Here is a 19,864-nt window from a genome sequence, read left to right on the forward strand (position 1 = left end):
GGATTGCTGTTCAGACAGAGAGCTTATTGTCACACTTGTTCATAGACATGGATTAACGATACCAGGCCCAAAGAACTCCACTAACTGTGGCAGCAACTCACAAGTTCCCCTTCACTGGCTCAGATCTGTGTTTCAAAGGGACGGGGATCAGACAGTCTGCAGCATGCACAGCATAATACCTCATATTTGTTTAATTTCTACAAATATTTGTCCAAGGCCACTTTGTTGAGCGTTAATCTTCCATTAAAGTTAAAAAGAAAGTCAAATATGATGATAGTTTTTACATCTCTGTTTCAAATGATTCCCCAAATATCCCCTCCTGTTCCCTCAATTTGAATTTCTCTTTCAATATTTATTTTCTGTCATATCACCGCAGCGTTGCAGCGCTCCTGAATTCCCGCTCTGTGTTGTCAACTTAGCTTTTTACATCATTTGAATAAGCCTCTTTCAGTGCGAGCGAGTGTGCTGTGTTTCATAGAGACTAAAGCAGCTTTGGAGTCTAAATATAACATGTATCCACTGCATTAATTCTTTAATATTTATCAGTCAGGAAAAGGTGCACGTATATCCGTGTTTAAAATTCAGAGGGAAAACAGAAATACACAAGTTGTGCTCAAGTTCTGACACGGTTTTCAACACTCACACACACTTGGACTACACCTCCAGGACAAATCCCTCAACATCCCCTGAAGAAGAAGGAAAAAGCTCCCTGTGTTGTCTGTCACTGCCCACATTGTGCTGCCGATCCACAGTGTGAATTACAATAGCAATCTGAGCACTGACGCACTTGTTTGATAGCTGCTCGAGAGTGACAACAGGCTGTTATGATACAACATGAGAATTGCAGTTTAGTCCCTTGAGTAAAGCGGTGTGTGAGGCATGTGTTGCACATCAGAGTCTCAGTGTGATACAACTCTATTGAGGAGCACAATGACGAAGCACTGCACACACATGGTTTAACCCTTTGCAAAAGAAATAAGTCAAAGGTTGGTATTTTTGCTTATTGTGATGTCATTTTCTTTTTATCTTTAATTTTTTCATGTCTTAGAATCTGCACAACCAAAGCTAAAAGGTTGTGAGAGTCATTTAACTATGAAAATTGATAAAACAAGATGATGTAAAAGACAGAAGGCTTTACTTTCTGTCAAATGAAGGCTCTTTTTTATCTTAGTTTTTAAATTTCATCAGTTTAAAAAAAGGTCATGTAGAAAAAACTGTCCTGGGAGTGCTTTTGAGTCTTTTTTTCTAATGTAATGTAATGATGTCATCAACAAATGTGATGACATGGAAAGTCTTCAGGTGGCTGCACACTGTCCAGACAAATGCCGAACAACTTCAACCAACACCAACAGTCGGACCAATGTGCTCCTTTTCCCAACAAACTGCAACATTCTGAGAGTGCGTTCCCTTGACAACGGGCCTGTACTCGCGTGTGGAACATCAGCACGCACAACTTTCTTTTTCTAAAGTCGGTTAACTATCTGTCCATTAAGCACTCACTTTAGTTTAGGTTTTATAAAGTAGGCAACAAAAGCCTGTCAGCTAACGTCTGGGCAGTGTGGAGCTGGCAATTTTAGGGACATTCTGAAGACTGCAACCAGCAACTGCAAATTTAGAATGTTGAGGTGAGTTGGGCATTGCCTGGGCATCGGCAGTCACCTTTAAGGCATTAGATGACAGGACAGACTTTTGTTGGCTACTTTTTCTTATTTAAGTTTTTGCTTTATTTTACATGGAAGAAGGTCGTGTGTACTGATGTTCCACATGCGAGTACAGGCTCGTTGTCAAGGGAACGCACTCTCAGAATGTTGCGGTTTGTTGGGAAAAGGCGCACATTGGTCCGACTTTCCACAACTCCACCAAACCCAACTGGACATTTCAAACTCGAACAACTCCATCCAACCAACACCAACTGTCAGCACACACTTACCTGACAGTTGGTGTTGATTGGCGTTTGTCTGGGCAGTGTGCAGCCACCTTTAGATGTCTTAGCTGGCAGCAGCAAAAAGGAATGAGATCTGTAGCGAGTCCCTCCAGGATTTCACTGCTTTTTCTGATTGTTGCAGCCTAAAATGTCAGATTTTTGAAAAAGTTGCAATGCAAGTTGAAAAAGAAAACAACCAACAGGTTTGTCTGGAGGTCCAACACATGATCGTGTGTTGTAGGCTGCTTTCTAAGTGTTGGAATCACGGCTCTTTGAAGGGAGCCGCATCTTATGACTCCGTCCTTTCCGAGAGCAAAAGAACGGCTCATCATTCCAGAACGTCACAACAGGAGGTAGAGAGTGGTCGGACCCACGAACGTGCCTGCACCATATTCTCCCGTGTCAAGACACGCATATTTAAAATTCTACGCTTTTCAAATTTAAAAGGAAACAGCAGAATAATGAAGGAACAATTAATCAACGTCATTGATTTGCCAATAATTTATGATACATCTCTGTATGACTACAGAGATGTCAACAAGAAAACAACAAATTTGGCGGAGGGTTATAATGTTGCTCACTGTCTGCACTATGTTGCGGTGACATGATTCTGCTGCACGTGACCTTGAACAGCGGAGTTGCAGTTGAAAAAAGCTGCCTGGGGTAATTCAGCATGAAGGGGAGTGCATCGAGGGCAGGCAGTGACATTTGGGCACATAAAGAACGGCTCTCACCTACGACTCGGTTTCCGTCGTTCGCACCAAAGAGCCGTTCAAATGAATCGATTGGTTCGCGAATGTCACAACTCTACTGTTTTTGTTGTTGTTGTGAAAGTGTTAATGCGTATCTAACCATCTCAGTGAGCTGAGCACATGGATGACAACTCTGGTCAAATTCGGACTGATCAGCCATTTCAGGCTCCTGCAGAGCGGCTGGTCGGCTCGGTTTCCTCTGAGTGAGTCTTAAAGAATAAGTGATCATATTTATGCTCTCATGAAAATAACTAATTACAGTACAAAGCCTCTGCTTCTGAAAAAACAGCAGCTTAAAAGCTTTATAGAAATATGAATGGCTGATTATCTGATTTATCTTTTATTGATCACTGGCAGCAACTGCAGCAATTTCTTGTTGCTTATAAAGCTTTTAGAGGAGCAATTCTTAAATTGTTCAAAACACAATTTGTTCTAAATGTTCAGTAAAGTAAAGATGACTCATTCATTTTTAGAGTGCACACATTCTACACTCAACCGAAGAATGTGGAGTGGTTTAAAGAGAAGGAAATTAAAAACAAAAATGCATTTAATTGAATCTTTTGTCTGTTGTATGCAGGTAAAAGTGACAGTAATGCAGCAGTGTTATGCCATAAATTGTGAGTATTTTGAACGTATTGTGCTGTGATTTACTTCTTGTTTCTCTTGGGTAGGTAAGTGTGTTTTGAAGGAGTGTTTGGAAAGTTTTGTTTTCACATTTTGAAATATTAAGTTGATATTTGTTGAATCAAATGTGTGGTGATCAGAAAGTGAACTATTCTGCCTCTCGTGTTTGTCGGTGTGTGCTGCGTTAAGAGTTCAGAAGAAGATTCTGAAGTATCACGCCTCGATCCCACAGGATCCGTGTCCGGCACGTTCTGTCTGTGCCGCGGTTCCGGTCCGTCAGAGCCCTCGCCCACAGGAAGTGTGTCTGATCTGCAGCGCAGCGGAGCGCTGGCCCAAGCTGCTGGATTCACGAAATCACGCGATAACATCAACGTTAAACAGAGCAACACACAAACGACAGTTCAGTTTGCACCTCCGTGTTTGATTATCTGCTCATGTGGAGATCATTCCGTGATTTTTGTGCTTCTAACATGGCTGAGTACACTACTAGTAAAGTGTTATTTTTTCAAGATTTCAGTGTGTTGTTGTAATGAGTCTGTACCGGTCTGTACATATTGTTTTATTTTGAAATGACCGGATGCTGTATGCTGTTTTCATGCGTGACTTCCTGTTTGGAACGATCTGCTCTGTACAGCTTGACGCGTGCTTGAAACGGCCTCCATCAAAAATAGACTCGGCGGGTATCTTTAGCGAAGCAGAGCGGAGACACGTTTCTGGGACGTGCCGGAGACGGACCGCGGCGTGTGCTGTGGAATCACGAGCATTCACTTGAATGGGCGCAATCGACTCTCACTCTCGCACACGGAACGCCCCGGAGACGGATCCTGTGGAATTTGAGGGTTACCCTGAGGCAAACAACGGCTCGCTCCAACAATCAAACACTTCTGTTTTGTAGGATTTCATAATAATATCAGAACTTCTCACGGATGCTAAAAGTAACAGTTTAGCTTTGTTAAATATTAATATATGATCATCTAATTAATTTTGAGTATGTTCACTGTTAAGCACTCAAGGCCATTATGGACACTCTGATCTCATGTCATGGCTGTTTTGGTGCTTGTGTTCCTTCAAATTAAGAGCACGTCCCATGAAATCTGTCGAATACATACTGCTTTAATATTCTCCTTTACTGCTTAAAAGGGAGATCTACAAGCTGTCGTTTAATAATCGCAACTGCGATGTGTGCATGTGCAATAGTCACATCACAGGATGTGCTATAGTGAAGCAAATTAACTGACACATGTCAAGCTGCTACTTTATTGTTGCTTGATGCAAAAGGAGTACTCTCCATTTTCTTGTTTGATATCACATTCGTGCAGCTCTTCACCAGAGCACAGAGGGAAGTGACCGCTGAGCTGCAGAGTCTGTGTGTCACCTGCCTGTTCAAAGTATGTCCTGGATGTTATGTGTGAGGGTGACAGAATGTGTGTGTACGTTGTTAGAGGGCACAGTTCCCTTTTATAATGAATTGATGAGTTCTTCCATCATCCTCTTATCCACTAATACGTGTGTGAAGCCAGGTATGTACCCTGTCCAATCTCTGGCTTTGTTTAAACAAGCTGTGCGTGAGTCCATGAACAAAACCTTAAATTATGGTCCGAGCTAGCTCTGCACCTGAGGAAAAGTTACTGCTCAGAGAAGACATTTATATATTTGTGATCTGTTAGAACTAAGAATAATGCCAGAGGACAAACAGGTTGTTTGGATGCACATATTTGTGACTGAAATCATGGCATTTACCAGTGCTTCCTATATATAGAGTGATGCTCCCGTTTCTGGTGAGACTTCTTTGAAAAGGCTACACACTCAAAGAAGAGTCCAGTTTACAGAAAAACAAACATGAATAGTGCATAGTCTAAAGTACAAGACACAGGTGCATGTAGGATGTTATCCATCCATCCATTATCTATCCTATCCTGTGCAGGGTTGTGGTAGGGCTGGAGCATATCTGTCATTGGGCGAGAGTTGGGCTACACCCTGGGCTGATCGCCAGTCAATCACAGGACTGACACATAGAGAGAGAAAACCACTCATGCTCACACCTATGGCAATTTCAGAGTTAAAACTGTTAACACCAAGAAAGTAGAACACATTACACCAGTCCTCAGCTCCCTGCACTTCCTTCCTGTGTGTCAAAGGATAGATTTTTAAACCCCACTCCTGCACATAAAGCACTAAATGTAGGGTGACCAAATGTCCTGATTTGACCGGGACTGTCACGTTTTTTAAGCTCCGTGTCCCAACAAATATCTCTAAAACACTAATATGTCCCGGATTTGACCAATTGAAATACTAAAAAAATGTACCATGCTTGCAACACTGACTTGTCTCTATGTCAGTCAATGTAGTTGCCAAGGCTGTTGCTGTTTTAACCAATAGATAAACATCACTAATGCACCGCAGGTCAAAGTTCATTACTGATTTGTTTGTACATGTGTCAATCAATCTCGGTATGCGGCTTGCTTATCATACTGACAGGACCTGCTGCGTAACATCAGGTAGGCCAGTGGTCATGTCATTTTTATGTTTTCATAATTCTGGTTAAGTTATATTGGCCTCAAGATGTTTGTAGGCCTACCTTGTTTTTGTGTGTGCTGCATTTTTACAGATAAAGAACGCCTTTGTCCTGTGATGTACTTTAATTAACAGCTTATCTTTGCCGAAATGTCAACATCATGATGCAGATTAGTAAAAAGTAAAAATGAAGCTTTGTCAGGTCTGTCCTCAAGAGGAGAAGAACTACTTTTAAAATGTTTGTTTGTTGAATGGAGGTCGGATCAATAATTTCTGATGCATTTGAGGAAGTCGGGAAATTTGAATTCTGAATGGCTTTCGTGACACAGCGTCAGGGAATTTGTCTCAAGTTGAATTTTAGATCTAGCACAGATTCTTGCTGAACTTACATACAGACATCTGTTTATAGAGATTAAGAAGGTAAATTGTTGTCAGATGACCGCTGATGGGTTCCGCCTGCTTTTGCTCTCCACACAGACTATTTTCCCTTCATACGCTGCAGCCTGCTGATTGATACGTGATTGGTCAATAGTACTCGGACTACAAGCGTAGTACAAATGGAAACCAGAACACTTGCCGTCCCTAAAATCCACGTCCCTGCCTACAGATTCACTGATGAAAAATCCAGTTGTACCATGAGCTCGTACATGTGGGGTTGCGGTAAAATCCAAGTGTCCCTATTTGGAGGTTTGAAAATATGGTCACCCTAAGTAAATGGTCCTGGGCCCAAATGTCTATCAGACATGCTAGTTCCCTACGAGGCATCCAGGCCCCTCAGGTCCTGTGGGACAGGTTTACTCATTGTTCCCAGAACCAGAACCAAGCAGGGTGAGGCAGCTTGTAGTTTCTATTCTCCTCAACTGTGGAACAAGCTGGCAGAGTACCTGAGGCTTTCTCAATCAGTCAGCTCTTTTAAAACAGGCCTTAAAACACTTCTATTTACTGCTGCATTCAAAAGCCAACATTCATTTACTTTTAATTGATCTTTTATTTTAATCTGTTTTGTATTTGAACTACTTTAAAATAAAAGGGAAGATCCAGTCCAGTAGGAGTCTGACACTGCAGGGTCTGGGACCCAAGAGAAGAACAATTCTGGGAATAAAAACTCATGAGTTACAATTAAAGAGAATAATAATAATAATAACAATAATAATAATAATGATAACTTAGACTTATATAGCGCCTTTCAAGGGACCCAAGGCCGCTTTACAGAGTAAATAATGAACAGACAACAGAACAAAACAAGCAAACAAATAGGCAGAAAGAGGTAGCACTGAAAACAGGGGAAGGTGGTGAGTGCCGTGGTGAACAGATGTGTTTTGAGGGTGTTTTTAAAGAAGTCCAGAGAGGCAGCGATGCTGAGCTCTGCAGGCAGAGAGTTCCAGAGGGTGGGGGCCGCAACACTGAAGGCTCGGTTCCCAACAGTTCGGAGGCGAGAGTGAGGGATGGAGAGCCGGCCTGTATCTGAGGACTGCAGACTCTGGGATGGGGTGCAGGGATGGAGGGAATGGAGAGACTTGTAGGTGAGGAGGAGGATTTTATAGGTGAAGCGGGACTTGACAGAGAGCCAGTGGAGATGGATGAGGGTGGGGGTGATGTGGGGGGGTTCTCACCCGCACCAAGCCCTGGCAGCTAAGTTTTGGACATACTGGAGACTGTCCGGGGCTTTGCTGGGAACCCCGAACAGGACTCCATTGCAGTAATCCAGTCGGGAAAGTAGACTAAAGCTTAAGCATATACTGTTGTATTGTTCATACCGGACATGAACTTATATTTAAATATATTTTGGTTTTTTTGTGTCTATTTCTGCTTAATGTAAATGCTCCTAATGCTGCTGTTTTCATCTGTGTAAAGCACGTTGTACGAATGGTGCTCCATAAATAAACTAGCCTTAAAAGGTAACTAGGATAAAGTTTAATGCTTGTTCCAGCTGACCTATACCTTTTAATTTATCTTTATTTAATATGTGACAGATAGATCCATGTGAGAGAAATGGCAGTTATGGTCCCACTTAGAGTAAAATAGACAATAAAGCACGGGAGGCTTTTGGGCGTTGCTACTTTGACAAGTTAACACAGCGATGTGTCAACCGAGAGAGCTGCATAGCAAGATGGCCACGGCTTCACAAACAGATGGGACAGCGATCTTGAGGCATTGATCCACTGGTCAGCCTTTTTAGCCTCATTATATGCTGCATATATAATAATGGACTGTTATAACTCCTGTTTGCCTTTGTCATGTCTGTAACAGACGACAATGGGGTGACTTGGGATCGGAGAACCAGCAGGAAATGTCTTCATTGTAACTACGAATAAGTGATCTGAAGAAGCACAATTCAAATGTACTTACCGTAAAACGTTATTGCTTATTATTTCACTATTACAGCGGAGAGAGTGGTTTTTGTGCTTTGACTCAAAGGGAACAGGAAACCCAGCAGCCTCGACACAATGAACAAAGTGTTTGAGCACATGGCGCTGACATGCATATAGAGAAATCTCACTCCCCAAATGACTTTGTAAACACGATGTGAGGGCAGTGCCAGTAACATAATTCGTATAGGAATAAGTGTCAGGGTGCAGTTATTGCATTATTTAGAGTGCCATAAAGCGCCAGGCTATTGATTTCAGAGCAGAAGCGGCTCTGCAGTTATTTCTGTCATCGTCACCCTCATTAAACTGATGTATGGCACTGCCTATTCTCCTTCCTGCCTCTCGTGCTTCTGTTCTCCATCGCTTTTTCACACACTTTCTACGCACGCTGGCTGGAGGTCTGTTCAGGAATAAAGAAGTGAGGATCACACTTGTTGCCTTTAACAGCCATTTAAACAGATTGTGTTTGGATCATTGGTGAACGATATGAGACCACCTTTACTGTTAACACATTCAGTGATTAGTCTGAGAACCTACAGCCACGTTAGAGCTCTGTGAGGCTCAGAGTAAGCACAATACTGATGTTCAGCAGATATAGCCATGGACATTGTTTTAGCTCATCTGTTAGCATGCTAATTAGCATTAGACACAACTCAGAAGCTGTGAGGAATGTCATCAGTTTACAGATGTTTGAGGCCACCGAAAATCAAAAAATAAATAACAAAAATCAAATAAATTATTGAGAGAAGAAGATTTAATCCAGGGGTCTCAAACTCAAACAGAGAGGGGGGCAGAACTGGGTCAACATTTTCAGGACAGACAGAGGTATTATGACAAATCAGTCATACAGAAATATGAACTTAAATGCTCCCAAGACATCTTAAAATTCAGAAAAAAGTGTTGAAAAGAAGAAATGAGATCAGATTCAAAATAAAATTTGAGTAGCGTCAGTATCATTAATTTATGTCTTCCTCTCTATCAGCAGTTTTTTCAGTCATTTCCAAAAAAGTTTTAACACAGGCAACAAAAAAATATATACATTTCTGAGCTCCAAAGTAAAAAAATAGCCGTGTGAACTCTGCCAGGTCTGCTCAGTTTTTCTGCAAAACGCGCGGTTGGGAACACAGCGGTGGAGACCCAGTTTGTCGTTGTTTGGGGACATGAAAAGTGACCCAAGTTTCCTTGCTGCATCTGAGTCTCCCACAGGCGCAGCTTGGCTTGTTAAGCGCTCACTGCATCATACATGTCGGTGATCACACAGTGCTTTTCCTGAAGCTCGAGGTTTGACAGAGTGAGATCTGTTACATGGCACAGAAATGCCAACTCACACAGCTAATGCTCGCAGGTCTTGATTGGCGCCTGTGGTTGCAGTGCATTCTGGGATTTGTAGTATCAACACAGTTACAGTGGTTAAGTAAAGTACAGATACTCCCATGAAATACTTGAGTTTTTATATTTCTGTTAACTTCCACTTCTTCTCCACGACATTGTGAAGTGTACTTTTACTCCAACACATTTCTCCTAAGACTCTTCGTTTCTCAAATTAAATCGGGAGAAATTTGTGAGCTGTATTATTATTATTTTTTTTTTTTCTCAAAATACGGCTTTAACTTAACAGAAACAGAGGTTAAAAACTTAGGGTGGCACTTATGCAACTAAACATTGTGGATGTCAACTGGTGTAAAAAAAAAAAAAACCTCAAAGACGAAAACAAAGAAGAGGACGAAGAAGACGTAAACAAATAATTAGAAGATGATGATGAAGGAGAAGAAAACAGAGAAGTATTAGAAGAAGAAGAAGACGAAAACAAAGAGGAAGAAGAGGATAGTGAAGAAGAAGAAGCAGCAAGCCGAAAACGAAGAATTAGAAGAAGACGAAGAAGAAAAAGACGAAAATGCAGAAGATGAAGGAGAATCAAGGTAAATCAAGTGCAAGCGTGCAACTAGGGATCCTGAAGTGAAGTAGTGACTCATGAGTAGAATACCTCTCGACCATGATACTGGATACATGATGGAGGCAGAGACAGCAGCAGTGTCGTAGCAGCTACTCCGGTGAAAGATGATGGTGCTGATGGTGCTGACGAAGACTAAGGTTAAAAACTGATTTTCAAACGGGGTCTTTAACTTTTTATTTTTAATTTTTAATTTTTATCTGTGATCTGTGTCGTATCTGCTCCTCTCCTCCCCGCGCTCATGATAACTGATAACTACGTGTGGATCACCTCCTGCTCATCTCGTTCACAGCATGTGGTGGAGACGTATTTTAAAAATGAACGTTGAAAATGGATCCCCATCGCCTGCATGTTGTTTTTGTAGGGTAAAATCTTTTGGTTTCATGAACCTGGCGTGTCGCCGGAACTACTTATTCTACATTCAGAACCGTCCAGAACTCCGACCACGGGACTCGGTGAGTAAGCTAATAGCGTTGCATCCACGACACTACTAGCAAGTATTTCATACAACTGGTGTCCAAAAATCCAAACTATCACTTTAAGGATGTTGAAAGTGTTCCACAATGATTTCAGAAATTGCAGACAAAGACGACTGAGTGACTGAATATTCAGTGACCTGCCACAGATGCAGGTTAGGAAACACCTAAATACAGGTCAGGTTGGTAAACCTAACATTTACTAGCACGACTCTAACTGTGTCTGTCTGCTGCTTGGTGCTGGGCAGTTAAGCAGGGTAAAAGCGCTGCCCGCTGCAGTAGAAAATAACTGAGTGTAAAAAGAGTCAACCAGAACAGAAATGTCCAGGCTGCTGAACAAAGAGCTGAAACACGCTGAGACTCGGATGGCGGCTGTAGATTCAGCTCCCGCATCAGCTCCTGTGTCACCCTGTTGGGTTTCCATTTCTCTAACAACCCGCTCACTGTATATTAACTTTACTTAAACTTGTTATTCAGTTTACTCTCACTCAGGGGTTGACTCCATTTAAAATCCTGCCATTTATTTTGAAACTTCTACATATACTGTGTGTCCTTGAGTTGTTCTGAGGTCATGCTTGGTCTCTTTAAAATCAATTTCCAGTTTCAAAGTTTAAAAAATCTTTACCTTTTCTCTGAGGTTTTCTTTGTGATTGATCCTTCCTAACGTGTACTGACTCTGTTTACCTTACAGGTTACGGTTGCTCAGTCTTTTATTCACTGTGACTTTCTTTAACGGTTTTTATCCTCAATCTTTTGAAGCTAACCGGTCAAACTGACTTTGGATTCACAGTACCATGTCATTAATTTGACATTGTTATGGGCACTGACAGAGAGCCTAGAGTAAAACGGTTGGGAGGATACCATGAAGTGGTCAGTCTGCGTTATGATGTCATGATAACATACCATCATCCATCATGTTAGTAGTGAATAGGAGAGAACATCATTGTAACCAGCAGGAGCTAACAGGATGTTTGTATGAAGAGCGGCTCAGCAGACACACAATCTGTGGCTCAGGCTTGTTCAGACTGAAGAGGCTCAATCTCTAATATGTTTCTCAGATCTTACAGCAGAAATCACATTGAACTAATTGTTTTAAATCTTATATTTGTGGCCGTATGATTACAGGCCTGATTTTTTAACAATATGACCTCTCTCTGCAGGGTGAGTCTGGAATGTATGAATCTTTTACGTCACTCTTGATCAACATCTGTGTTTCTTCTGGCTGATTTGATGTGCACAGAAAGCAATGATTAGCAGTTTGGTTATCTTTCTTCTTGTCTTTGTTATCATCTGCTGACAAAATTAGCTGGCTATAATGCAAATCAACAACCAAATGGAAATACGGACTTCAGATGTTAGTATGTTTTCTCTCTTCTGACAGCATTTTGTGTGACGTCTTTGTCATTAGCCTTTGCACTTTTAAGGTTACTGTTACAAAAACGACGTATTTCAAACTCTTTTGTCGGTATTATTGACCAAATCAGTGTTTTAAAAAGTCTGAACATCCGTTAACTTGTGTGTTTTTTTTAAATAAAAAAGGTAAACAAAGTTTGCAGAAATGTTAAATGACATAACATTAATGCATGCATGCTGCACTAAATAAGATTTCTAAATTACGTATGGATGAAATGAATATATCATGTGAAAGGGTTTTCAATGAAAAGCACACAGCAAATTGTCACCTAACAACGTATCCCAAAAGCATGTGGCGCGAGCGAGCGCTAGTGACGACATCAGCTTGAGTCCGTTGTTTCCTACTGGGGGGTCCCAACTGGCGCCGAGTGATACAGGGCCAAGCAACGTGATGCAGTTAATTCATGAAGTTCAGATGATAAGTTACCGGCATGATACCTCCTCATTTAAGTACCAAAATCTAAATAAAGCGGCGGCTGGCTGGAGGGAGATTGAGGGATTCTTGCTAACCCAAATTATACGCTTCTAACTCCCAATGTCCAGTCTGTCACTGAGAAATGTGATTGCATTTTTTAATTCAAGACAAGACCTGTAACACTGTTATTGTGCTTTAAATTTCCAAGATAAATTATATATATATATATATATATATATATATATTTACAGTATATATATTAGGGCTGTCAAAGTTAGAGCGATAATAACACGTTCACGCACCGCTATTTATTTTGACACACGATTAAAGCACATTCAGCAGCGTTCTATTATAATGACCCTCCGTCCGCTCCGTAGTTTGTGAAATCAGGAAGCAATGCAGTGGTAATGTTGTGGATAGCAAGCAGAAACAAACCTCCGTGAGCAGAAGTGGATAAAGAAAGGGGTCTTTTAGATGTCAAGTTCAGCCTCAAAGCCCTGCTAGACGGTTCTCAGAACAAAACAAAAGTTATTTGTATTTACTGTCGATGTAAACGTAGTTACCACCGGAGTACAGCGAGTCTTTAAAGTCGAGCTGAAACGGCATTTCGAGAGTATCTAGCTTCCGTATCGTGACGTATTTCCGAGTGAAACAGGACGTGCAGGCGGGACATATCATTAGAGGGATTTGATTTGATCGTTGAGAAGTGGGCGTTGACAGACGTTCTCCACAGCGCAGTAGCTAGCTAACTGACCGAGCGTTTATTGGTGCTCTGCAGCTAAATGTTGCGGATTGATTGACAGGTGGATGTCATGATATTATTGGTTGGTCCTAGCTGACGTAAGCACACGTGAAATTTTTTTTACAGGAAGAAAAAATGATCGGATTTTGATATAAGAATACGAAGAAATGGATTTTCTGTATTTTTTTTGGCCTATATTGTCAAATAGATGCACAATATTACCGGAGATGTGATCTAAAAGGATTAAAAAGACATTTTTCATTTCACCTCGACTTTAATACCACTTGCTGGCCAAGCACACAGCTGATGCAGAGAGCCCCAGGTTGTGAAACATGTCATTAAGTGATTAAACTTTGACAGATAAAATGATTTTTATCTCCTGCTTCAGACTCAACGACTTATTACTTACATGTTACATTCAGCTCAACATGTCGTCTGTTGTTGCTTGTTGGGCTTCAGTTTGCCATGTTATGCTTTCAGCATATTTCTTGAGCGTGCAGTACCTTTGAGGTTATTCTGTAGAATATTCTGGACAGTATTTGTCATTGCTTTGGAATGTTGCAATAATAATAAACATACATTTGCATAAAGAAGCATATCTGTCCATTCCCATGTTGATGAGAGGATTAAAAACTTGAAAAATATCTCTTTAAGGTAAATTTACAACAGGTAAGAAATATGATAATTTGTGATTACTTGCAAGTTAACTATTACAATTTAAATATTGAATCGATTGACAGCCCAAATAGATGTATATATATCTCATGCACATCTCATAGATAGACAGGTATCTGGCTACAGTGTCTGTGAGTTCTGCCAGTGACGGTGTTACTAAATATTGACTGTCAGGGAGCTCAAACATTCGGTCATATTTACTGGTCAATTAATCTGTTAAGCTAATAGAAAGTAACTGTGCACTGAAATACACAGCTGTTCTTCCACAGTCCTTCCTGTCCACAGTCAGCACATTAGGTCACTATAAATCTACTTCTTTTCATTCTTATTCATGTTTAATTATTCCCATTAAAATCCTTTCTGGTACGTGCACTGAAATCAGCTATATAATTATGAATTGGAAAGTTTGGTTTAATCGAGATCCTCTGTCACATTTTGGAGACATTTCCAGTATGTCTCCATAGTCGGGTGGAATAAAAAACAACAACTTTAAAATACCCATCAGCCTTGACAGAGGGTCTGAGCCTGGCTAGCTTTTTCAGATCTTTTCAGAATCTCCGATTGATCCCTTCTTCCGAATATAAAGCACAAAGTCATTCTGCTCTGTTTACCGGTTTTATGTCACTCCTGTTTGTCTCTCCATCTGTCCACTTACGTTTTGCCTCCGTGGATGGTGATGTCCTCTCTTAAAGAAAAAATGAACATGGATACGAGCTATAAAATACTTCATAAATTAAAACATTTATCTTTGCCAATAAAAGTTTACAGAGAAGGCAAAAGTGTTTACATTAATATTCCTGGTAAAATCGCTTTAATAGTGACTAAACATTTTGGCAGTTAATGCAGAAAAATACTTTTACCAAAATGTTTCATGGATCTGAGGCCACGTGTTCGTTTGGATCTTTGATTCAATAACTTGTTGACTTTGCCAGGATTATATCCTCTCTGCTGTGGCAGTTAACGCAGTCTCTTCTCCTAAAGTCAAAGAGTCCATGTTATGAGTCTGTACAGTGGGAATGGGGATGTTATACTCTCACACTGATGGGAAGATGTATTCTCAGGAAGACCAAACCATGTTTACAGTCAGAGTCTGCTTTTACTGTATGTGGGCGGTTTTAGTTTTGCATTTGTTAATGTTGATAGTTCTGCATAGGAATATACAGACGCAGGATTTAGTGTCAATGTACAGGAAGTGAATGTTTAATCTGAATGTGAATGACCTTTGACTACAAGCTCGTCTGCACAGACTGTAAGAGAGCAAAACACTGCATCCTGTTAACTCTGTGGTCCGCTATGATAAAATGTGTACGCTAAACTCACTCTGACATCCTGTTAGTCTTAGAAAAAGAATACAGAGCCATGAATAGGCTTGTGTCCACTGCGATCAGATCATGTATAGACTGTTGAAAGTATCAGCGATGATAAAATAAGAATAGTATCTGTACTCTACTGTGAATAGAGAGATGTAGAGATGCATGTCCATCCCCTGACCTCTGAACATACAGTAAATGGGATCGTTTGACATAAATAAATACTTTCGGTTTAATACAGAACACAATACATGTTTGAACTCATAAACTCTGACTTATATTCCTTTTAATACTTTACTTGACGTTCCCCTTGCTCTTTAAAACACAAAGGAAACAAAAACGTACCCTGAGGTCTGCGTCATCAGACAGTCTGCTCTGTGACAGCTCAGGTTAGCATCAATAATCTTCTATGAGCATGTGTTAACAGTTCAGCAGTCAGTGGTGGTGGACTTCACAAAGAACTGCTCCTTTCTTTAGACAGTCTCGCTGTGGTAACTGATAGTGTCTCGCCTCTTGAACGTCGACAACCAACTGCTGAGCATCAACATGGATCCGGTCGCCATGGGAGCATCGATTCAGCCTGCTGTTTTACGAACAGGACGCTTTGTTCCACTGGATTTCCATTTTGGTGGCGGTCAATACTTTATGCAAGCGGAGACATCTTGTATTGAACATCAAGTAAGTGAAAAAGACAAGAGAGCTTTTCCAGCCATGAGTAATATGATGCTAAAATTAGTCAGGTGGCCCGTCACTGGCATATGCCAGCTTTGCTACAGGACTGCAGAGGAGGACACCTTATTTACCATTAAATATCATTTCTGTGTTTCTTCATCACTTCTTAGAAACACTTTATTTTCTTTATTTAACCAGGAAGTTCTGTAATGACCTGTTTGGTCATCAACTTCCAGCCAGGGGTTACCCATCTCTAAACTCCGCTTCTTCTGTCCCTGTCTGACAGCATGAAGCTGTCAATGTTGTACGTTTTTATGTTGCAAAGCAATGAGTGAATTTTGGTAATATTCTTTGCAGGGGACATGGCTGTTCCATCTGTGGTGTCATTCAAAGATAACGACTTTGTCAGTAAATCAATGAACAAAATGTCTTTGTGTCTGAATGTTTTATCATATTTGTGGCTCAGAGTAAGAAAGGTGTTATTATGAAACAGGCTACAGTGAAAACGATGGTTTATTTTCTTTATTAATCTAATCGTTATAAATGAAGGTTTCTTTCCAGACAGTCATCAGAAGCCCTAAGCGGACATGCAGCCATACATTTTATTTAGTCGTGATTGTTTTCTCGAGATGTCGACTTATTTATCTCGTTTTCTCATGATAACGGGATCATTTTCTGTCGATCTTTAAAATAAAACAACAGGCTGGTCATTGCGATGTGGGGCCGGATTAACCAACATGTTAACACAGGAAAACATTCAAACATTAGTTACTGGCTTTGGTTAAAGGCCCTTTAAATCTTAACTGTCTCATTTGCTAGCTTACTTTGGTAGATATGAGATGTTCACCATAAACAATAGTGACATGCTAACATTCCAAATAAATGTTTAAGTAAATGTAAGCTTTTGTAAGTGAACCTTGTACAACTGAAATTCAGTGAAGTGATTGTCTAAAATGTGTTTAAATGAATAAGGTAGAGGCTGACCTTTTCACTGTCACAATATTAAGACACATGTAGGGTCACCTTAAAGTTGTTAAGAAACTTAAGAAGAAATTTAAGAACTTTGTGTTCAAGAATCTCACGTATTCTTAAGTTCTTTCTTAGAGAGAAACATAAGAAGAAAATTAGAAAAAACTTTGTTCAGGAACATCAATTTTTCTTAACTTTTTTCTTAACACTAAAGTAACGAAGAAAATTGCACTTAAGATTTTTTTTCCTAAGAATGCTTTGTGAATCCGGTCCCTGGACATGCCATGCTGCCATTGCCCACACTAATGAGGTCAGTTAAGCCTGTTTCTATGTTCATTTTGTGCAATTGCACCTCTGAGGATACGAGTTATGATCATCTGACCTGACGGTGGCGCAGCGTCATCGTCTCGAGATATATAAGTCGAGATCTTGAGAAACAACTGAAATAACTCGTTATCATGGGAAACAGAGTCATTAAAATGTATAGCTGCATGTCCGCTTAGGGCTTATGTACATTTGTAAAGTGAGTGTTTGTATCAGAGGGTGTTTCCTTTGGCATCCTTTAACAGTTAATTATGAAGCAACGTTTCCCAAAAGAACGTCTTTAGTGCTCTTTCAATTGTTTAACAGGAGGTTGTGAGATTAATGTCATTTACATTTTCTGTACTATGAAGGCCTTGCAAAGCTAACTTAAGCCTTCTTGTGAGTTTGGTCTCTCTGCCCTCCACCCCTGCTGCTGACACAGATTACGTAGGTTTTGGTTGTTTTATTGTCACTTTTTGACTTCTTACAGAATCAGCTCAGCTCAGCCCTCAACGTTTGTTTAATTTCCTGCAACCTTGTCAGTAATCCAGGCCAGAAAGTCACTCTGGTCAGAGAGAATAATACAGCTTTAAAGTGAACTTTTTTCCTTCCCCATAAGCAACAGGCTGGACTGAAATAACAGTCACTCAAACATAAGTGGCTGCAGCAAAGAAGAGACTAACAGTCGCAGCAACTGTGTGTTAAAAACAGTAAGAGCCCTGTTTCATTCCATACGCCCTCTCCTTCATGAGCACTGATCTAAAAAGAGACTGCTTGCTGTCACCCACACATTCATGACGGAGAGGACACAAGTATAAATACATGGGACGCACCGAGTGAGGGTTTTTCCATGGGCCTTAAAGCGAACAGTTTAGATGTTGTCCTAATTCTGAAGACCTGCAGCAGGTTACAGTCAGGATGTAAAGTTGGGAACACAGTTCAAGATGACTGAAAGCAGCAAAGACTGGACACATAATAACTGTTTCCAACAACATACACAGATTGTTGTGTTGGCTGCCAGAGAGGCGAGCTGCTCAACAACTGAGTAAACACACAAACAACACAGTGACCATCCATTAGAGTCACGTTGCCAGGAAACCACTGAAATCCTGTGAGAACACAAATTCTCATGTTGATGTACCAGAGGAGAAAGCCACATTCACCAGCTACTGTCAGTCAGGGCACACAGCACACCGCACACAAGACCCACAGCACACAGGACACACAGGACACACAGCACACAGGACACACAGCACACAGGACACAGGACACAGGACACAGGACACAGCACACAGCACACAGGACACACAGGACTGTATATTGGCGTATGCCCGGTGCCCCGTTTAGTTACATTGTATCTCATTTGGCGGCTGCCGGCCGGTGCTCCCTTCCTGAATACTGGATTGATTTCAATAATTGTTGTCTCCACTTGTCGCTTACACACAAACACATGGGAAAATAGGTTGAAAAATCCCGAAGTTATCTTTGAAGCCATTTCTGACTAAATATCAATAAGTCTATTGACAAGCAGCAAGTTATTTGACAAAACTGACTTTTTTTACTAAAAAAGCAGTTGTTAAAAATATTGTTTTTCTTCTTTCTTTTAAAGCGGAGGAATATTTGTTTTTTTAAATCAATACAGTTGACAAAATGTCACTATTTTCTGCCATTTAAGACTTGATAGGACATGATCCTTAGTTGCAGCTTTACAATTAAACAATGTATTGTTTTATACGTTCTCTGTGTACAGAAACTGATCCTGACTGGAACAGACTCTCTGCTTAAATGACATTTATAACAAGCTTAACAATACATAAGAAACTGGTGTCCAGTGTGCGTCTGTGTGTGTCCACATGTGTTCTATTCTTTAGAATGCAGTTTGAAAATAAAGGCCTTATTATGAAATATTAAGTATATGTGTTGACATTACATTGTAACTTAAATAAGAGGCAGATATCAGCTCTAATGGCATCAACAGTATAACTAGACAAACATCAGTGTGATAATAGTATCTGGTACACGGCTGCAGTGTTGTGTTGCAGGGTAGGGATCTTACCACAGTGGCCGGTCTCATTTTCTTGCTGAGACAGCAATGATGATGATGAGGACGGTGAGGACGATGGCTCCGGCCACCAGGAGGTAGCACTTCCTCTTCCTCAGCTGCCTCTGTGGGGGGAAGGGAGCGTTCAAGCATTAGATGCTAAACTATCTGACACTGCACACAGTCCTGCACACAGTCCTGCAGTCTTTGGATAACTGGTTTGCAATATAACCCCCATGTTTGTGTGTTTCCTCTCTCTTCTTGTGGGTAACGCGAGACAGCAGAGACTGAAGCTGTGATTTGCCTGTTAGTGAGAGCTGAAATATTTCAGCTCAAAACCCCAGTTTTTGCACACATAAGAGGTGCTGCTGTAGTCCATTAGCAGCCCTGTAAATGTCAAGTACCTGATTAACAACCAGAAAGCCACAACACCCAAGCTGCCATATTTTGTGGTTTCTGATTTAATTGAATGCAGCCCCAGAGCACAGCTTTACATGCCTCACAAAGTATACAGACAGAAAGCAGGAAAAAAACTTTAAAGTGAACATGAAACAACAAGAGAGCGGCAAATAAACGTGTGACAATCAGACGCTTTCTCCATATGTTCTCTTTATTTTATAATCTTTTAAATTAACACGATGTTCATTGTTGGGCACAGTTTCTTTTTACTTCATCACTTGTTGTTATGCATCTCTGTTATTTACAAGGCAGCCA

The 19,864-nt window shown here is 40.7% G+C and overlaps 1 protein-coding gene across 1 annotated transcript in view; it reads right to left on the reverse strand.

The window, feature by feature from the left end:
- The window catches only part of tsnare1 (T-SNARE Domain Containing 1), a 181,972-nt gene that overhangs the window by 10,653 nt on the left and 151,455 nt on the right, over positions 1-19,864 (reverse strand). Inside the window, exon 11 of the mRNA XM_069656961.1 lies at positions 19,166-19,275. Coding sequence (XP_069513062.1) covers positions 19,180-19,275 — 96 coding nt within the window. The 3' untranslated portion in view covers positions 19,166-19,179. The remainder of the gene's footprint in view (positions 1-19,165; positions 19,276-19,864) is intronic.

The sequence above is a fragment of the Semicossyphus pulcher genome, unplaced genomic scaffold, assembly GCF_022749685.1.
Source record: "Semicossyphus pulcher isolate SPU_LCO1_2020_fin unplaced genomic scaffold, fSemPul1.0.p SCAF_9, whole genome shotgun sequence".
Taxonomy (NCBI): domain Eukaryota; kingdom Metazoa; phylum Chordata; class Actinopteri; order Labriformes; family Labridae; genus Semicossyphus; species Semicossyphus pulcher.